The 5,337-nt window shown below is 44.8% G+C and overlaps 1 protein-coding gene across 1 annotated transcript; it reads right to left on the bottom strand.

Annotated features, from left to right (window-relative positions):
• Window positions 1–315: 315 nt before the first annotated feature.
• Window positions 316–5,337, bottom strand: CSUI_008550 (radical sam domain-containing protein; the record flags this gene model as incomplete). Its single annotated transcript, XM_068068679.1, has 1 exon — window positions 316–5,337. A coding segment is annotated over exon 1 (3,690 nt), but the record flags the coding sequence as incomplete, so codon positions are not given.

Here is a 5,337-nt window from a genome sequence, read left to right as displayed (position 1 = left end):
TCTATCTATCTATCTATCTATCTTTAATCTATCTTTAATCTATCTATCTATCTTTAATCTATCTATCTTTAATCTATCTATCTATCTTTAATCTATTTGAGTTCTGTCTACCTATCGTTAGTCTATCTATCTATCTATTTGTCTTCACTCTATTATCTTTCTATCTATCTGTCTATCTCCCTGCATCTATCTCTATATCTCTCTCGACCTATCTATCTCCATTTCATCTTCACCCCCCCTTCCCTTCCCTTCTATGTTTTCGTCTCTGCTTTGTTTGCATGCATTTCTTCACTCTTTCCTACTTTTCTCCTTACCTTTGAGTTCTTTGATGGTTTGAAAGTGCGACTTGAGTCCCTCTTGAAGAATGAAGTCAGGCTCATCTACCTGCCATCTCCACGATGTCCCCACCGGATTCTTATGGTGTCGCCAGCAGAAGACACACTTGTTCGCGCATGCCAGAGAGGGCGTTAACTCCATACATTGAGAAGACGTGATACCATAGAAAGTATTCTTATAGCATCCACCTCGACCTCTTAGTTGCGACTTCGTCCATCGACATAGCTTGATAGCAGAGTGGCTCCCCACAATCTTGTAGTGTTCTTTACGGAGTTTCTCTGCTTGGCCTGCAGACAGCATCGGCTTGAGAAGAGATGAGGAAGTCTTCGTGGCTTTCTTCTTCTGAGAAGTCGCGGGGGGTTGAGAAGGGAGAGAAGAAGAAGAGAGAGGAGGGGGATGGGAGTCATTGGGAATGAGATCTTCGAGATCTTCTGCTTCCACGTTACTATGGCACGTAGAAAAAAGTAAAGAAGTCTGAGAGGAAGGATGACGCTTCTCCACCATCGAAATCTCTCCGTCGTTCACCTCTTCATCCTCTTCTTCTTCGGATGACGATTCATCTAAAGAGGAAGAAGAAGAGGAAGAAGAAGAAGAAGTCTCTTCTGTAGCGTTCTTCTCACCATCTACGGTGATGTCTCTGTTTCTTCTTCTCCCGGCCTGTTCATTATCTTGTTCTTCTTCTGCTCTTGTCTCCTTGTCTCTGATGTCCCTCTCACTTTCTTCTTCATCTTTCTTCTTGTTGAAGATTCTTTCATGTTCTCTTTCATTTGGACTCTCTCCCACTCCTATCTTCTTCTCTTTCTCATCTCCATCATTCTCATCGCACCTCTTCTTTTCTTCCTCCTCCTTCGTTTTTCTTCTTCTTCTGTCTCCCCCCACACCTGCTCCTGGTCCTATATCATCGGGTCTTTGCTTTCTTATCCCCGGGATCACCGTGGCTTCCTCGGCATCGAGCTGCTGTTCTATCAAAGATCTCTCGTCCAAAGAGAAAGAAGAAGAAGAAGAAAGAAGCGACGAGCTCTTCTTCTTTCCTGTCAATCGCGACGAGGTAGAAGGGAACATAGACATGTTAGAAACGGGCTGCTGTTGCCGGGGCGCGGAGAGGCTTTTCTCCGCATGCGCAAGAAGAGACAAGCGAGACGAATAGGAGGTTTCTGGATGAATGAAGAGAGAGAACTGGGAGAGAAGACCGTCCCGCCATTTCCTTAGCTTCATTTCCGTCGTGGCGTCTGCACTGGTATCACTTAAGAAGAGGAGAGGTTGAGAAGATAGAAAGAGCCTCATGCCGAAGGAATTGTGAAGAAGGGCTAAGAGAGACTTAGCAGGCTTACAGTAGGTAGATGATGGATAGTCGGTGCTACCACAGCCCACCCCGGCTATTGCGCAGTCATAAAGAGCTAAGCGATCGACACGGAAATCTCGTGAAGACTCCTCTACTTCTTGATAAAACGCCTCAGCTGATGGAGGTGGAGTCCCATGTGAAAAGGTGGATAAAGCAAAGAAAAGAAGCAAATGAGGTGTACAGACACCTGACGAAGAAGGAGAGGTAAAACGATGTGCGATGGAACGACTTTCTTCCACAAAGGATAAAAGATCTTCAAAAGAGATGTATTCCATCGACTGGATATACACCTCAATATGACCGACTTTCACTTGATCAAGAAACCATATCTTGTCTTCTTCGTCACTAGCTTCTTCGTCCTTCTCATCTTCTTGTCTTTCTTCTTCTTCTTCACTTCTTTTTCTTTCTTCAGTCTCCTTCATCTCTCTCTCATCATCCTTATCACCTCCTCTCCCCCTCATACCTTTCTTCTCTCTTCTCTCCGATCTGTCCTTCTTCTTCTTCTCCTCCATTCTTTCTTTCGCTTTCTTCAAAGCTGTGTCAGCATAAGAACTCGCGACCCTCAAGCCGAGAGACGCCGTCTCAGCTGCACGAATCGCCGCGTCTCTCTTTCTCGAGAGAAACGCATGCAGAAACTCACTATCTTCCTCTCCTTGTAGACTTCCTTCACTATTACTACTGCTACTTCCCTTCACTCCCGTATCTCTTTCTTCTCCTGAAGAAAAGAAAGAAGAAGTTGCAAAATGACCATGAGAAGAAGTAGAAAGACCTTTCTGTCTTGTCTTGTCATAATCATGAAGATAATCTCCGCCTTCTCCTTTCGAATTCTTTCTCAAGAGAAGATGGCTCTTCATCGAAGGTGTCCCCTCGGGGCGATGATCGAGGCCTCCGTTGGGATCGTGACGAGAAAGTCGAGAAGAGGAGAGACGCGACAATTCTCGAGCGCCTTCACTTCGGCCTGAAGAAAGTCGTTCATGCAAAGGAAGAGAAGAAGAAGAAGACGAAGAAGAAGAAGATCGAGGAGTTAATCTTGACGTTCGTGATTGGAGAGAGAGATCTTTATCTTGTTTTGGGTTTCTGGGTGAAGAAGAAGAAGAAGAAGGGACGGACGAGGAATCTCGACTTTTCTTCTTCTTCTTCTTGCAGGTGTCCTCCTCTCCTCCTTTTTTCTCGGCGTCCATCTCTTCAACTCCGTTCACGAGCATTCCATTCGGTGTAGATGAAGAAGAAGCTTGCGGCGCAGAAGGTTTCCTAGAGTTCTCTTCGTTCTCGGATGGACTGTTTGCCTTGGGAGAAGATGAGAAGAGGCCTGTCTCACCCCCTTTGTCACTATCTCTTCTTGACAACGGGGAGGTGGAGATACGTGGAGTTGACACGCGAGGATGGTGTACACTTCGACAAGAAGAAGAAGAAGACGAAGCGTGAGGAGAAGAAGATGAAGAAGAAGAGGAAGAAGAAGCGAGAAGACGATGAACTAACGAATGAAAGAGAGAAAAGGCAACCGCTGCAGATGTCCCCCCTGTTGATCCAAATAAGATAACGACACGAAGAGGGAGAGGAGGAGAAGAAGAATGATGGTGGTGGTGGTAGGAAGAAGAGGGGAAAGGCTTCGCTGACAATGAAGAAGAAGAAGGAAGAGGAAGAGATGAATGTGGCGTAGAAGACGAAGAAGAAGAAGATCCTGAGGTATGTAGACTCTGAGATGTAGAAGGATGCGGAATTATTTTAGACGTATTTCTCGTTTCCCCCATTCCCCTCGATGGTGGAGTTAACGAGGAAGAAGAAGAAGACAATGGAGAGGGCAGAGAGATATGAAGCGTTGTCTTCTTTGTCGAAGATAAAGAAGAAGAGATGTGTTGTTCTTCTTCATGGTGTCGATCGTTAGCATCTTCTTTGGTCTCTTTTCTTTCTCCTCCGTGCCCTCTTGAAAGAAGAGACGGTTCCTGTGAAGAAGAAGAGCTCGAGTGAAGTGAAGAGAGAGGAGGAACTCGAGTAGATGGGGAAGCCTGACAATGGAGAGACGAAGGAGAAGAAGAGGAAGAAGATGTTTCCTGATGAGACAAGAGAAGATTCTCTAGAGAAGAAGTGCGAAGAGGAGATGTCTTCTTCTCTTCAGAAGACTCAGGAAGACCATACGAATAAGAAAAGTTAGACGGCAGAGAATGAAAACGAAAGTAGGGAAAGAGGGGGATCTTTCTGGAGGTATTATGAGATGAAGAAGTAGGAGAGACAGAAGCAGAAGAAGAAGAAGGAGCGAAAGTATGCGATCTTGCGTACTTCGCTAAGACAGAAAAGAGAAGAGGATGAGAATTCTGTGGAGCCCACATGGTGTTTGTCGATGGTATAGGTAGGAGTTGTGAGGCTGTGCTTCATATTCTTTTCTAGTGAAAAGGAGAAGAGTCAAATCCATCTGTTTTGTCGGGTTTCTTCTGAATGCAAGAACTTTCCGATGAAGGGAAAGGAAGAGATCATTCTTGGGTGACCAAGAAAGAAAAGAAGAAAGAGAAAGATGGTAGAGAGGGATGGAGACAGGCGGAGAAGAAGAGATGAAGAAGGAGAAGGGAGGGAGATAGTGAAAGAAAACGAAGAAAGACGAGAAGAGAGAAAGAGGGAGATGGATAAGATGAAAACAAGTTTATATAGACATCCTCCTATGAGAAAAGGAAAGGACCGACGGAAGGAAGAAGAAAGAAGGAAAAGAGAAGACAATACGGGATGAGGTGTTTAGGATCTTCTCTTTGAGAATGATTGAATTCATCTTCTGCTGTCGAGAATAGACAATTTTGGAGTGTCTTTCCACTGGAGAAGAAAGGAAGGAACAGGAGGGCATCGAGCAAACAGAAAATGAAGTGATTTCTCTAGAGCCACGCCTGCTTTCGTCTTGAAGAAGAGAATGAGAGTTCTTCTCCTTCTTTCTTATGAGAGAGAAACCGACTTCATGACTCTGATAAAGGGGCCAAACCATACCACTTCCGAACGCGGAGGTTATACTCTGTCTAACAAAGAAGGAGAAAGAAAGAAACGATGTGCGATAGATCTGTGCGAAGAAACGCAAAGAACTGAGAGGAGAGAACCTGCAGAGATCACAGAAGACTCATGTAAACTGTCTTCAACAAGAAAGATGTCCCCAAAGAAAGAAAAACAAACAGGTAAGAGGGAAGAAATGAAAGGAGAAGTTGTTACCGGAGAAGGAGAACGAAATGCAAGCATAGGTATCTTCGAAACTGAGAGAAGAGACAAGAATCTAACGAAGAGAAGAAGAGAAACAGGGAGAAGGAAAAGCCAAAGAAGAATTCTTCTTCATTTGTTCGCTGACGCCTTTGACGTAAAGAAAAGAAGATTCTCAGACGAACTCTTTTCGCTTCATCTTCCCGCCACCGAGGAACCGACTGAATCTCGTCATCCTGCTTCCGTGGATTTTCTCCGACTCGATTGTCCTTGGAGACACGTGTTCAGGAATAGCGGAAAGAAGAGTGAAGAAAGACAGCGGGAGAGAAAGAAAGAGAGAGGGACTTCATCGCAAGGAAGGGGAGAAACGAAGAGAAGAGGTCTAATGGGGGAATTTAGATCTTTAAGAAGAAAGTGAAAAGAGAGGAGAAAAGCATAAAGAAGCGAAACGTAAGTAAAGAAAGGGGGGATGACTGAGGACAGGAGAAAAG

The sequence above is a fragment of the Cystoisospora suis genome, assembly GCF_002600585.1.
Source record: "Cystoisospora suis strain Wien I chromosome Unknown contig_4820, whole genome shotgun sequence".
In the NCBI taxonomy this organism is placed as follows: Eukaryota; Apicomplexa; class Conoidasida; order Eucoccidiorida; family Sarcocystidae; genus Cystoisospora; species Cystoisospora suis.
Note: the sequence above shows the minus strand (reverse complement) of the source record. Positions and strands in the feature narration are given on the sequence as shown.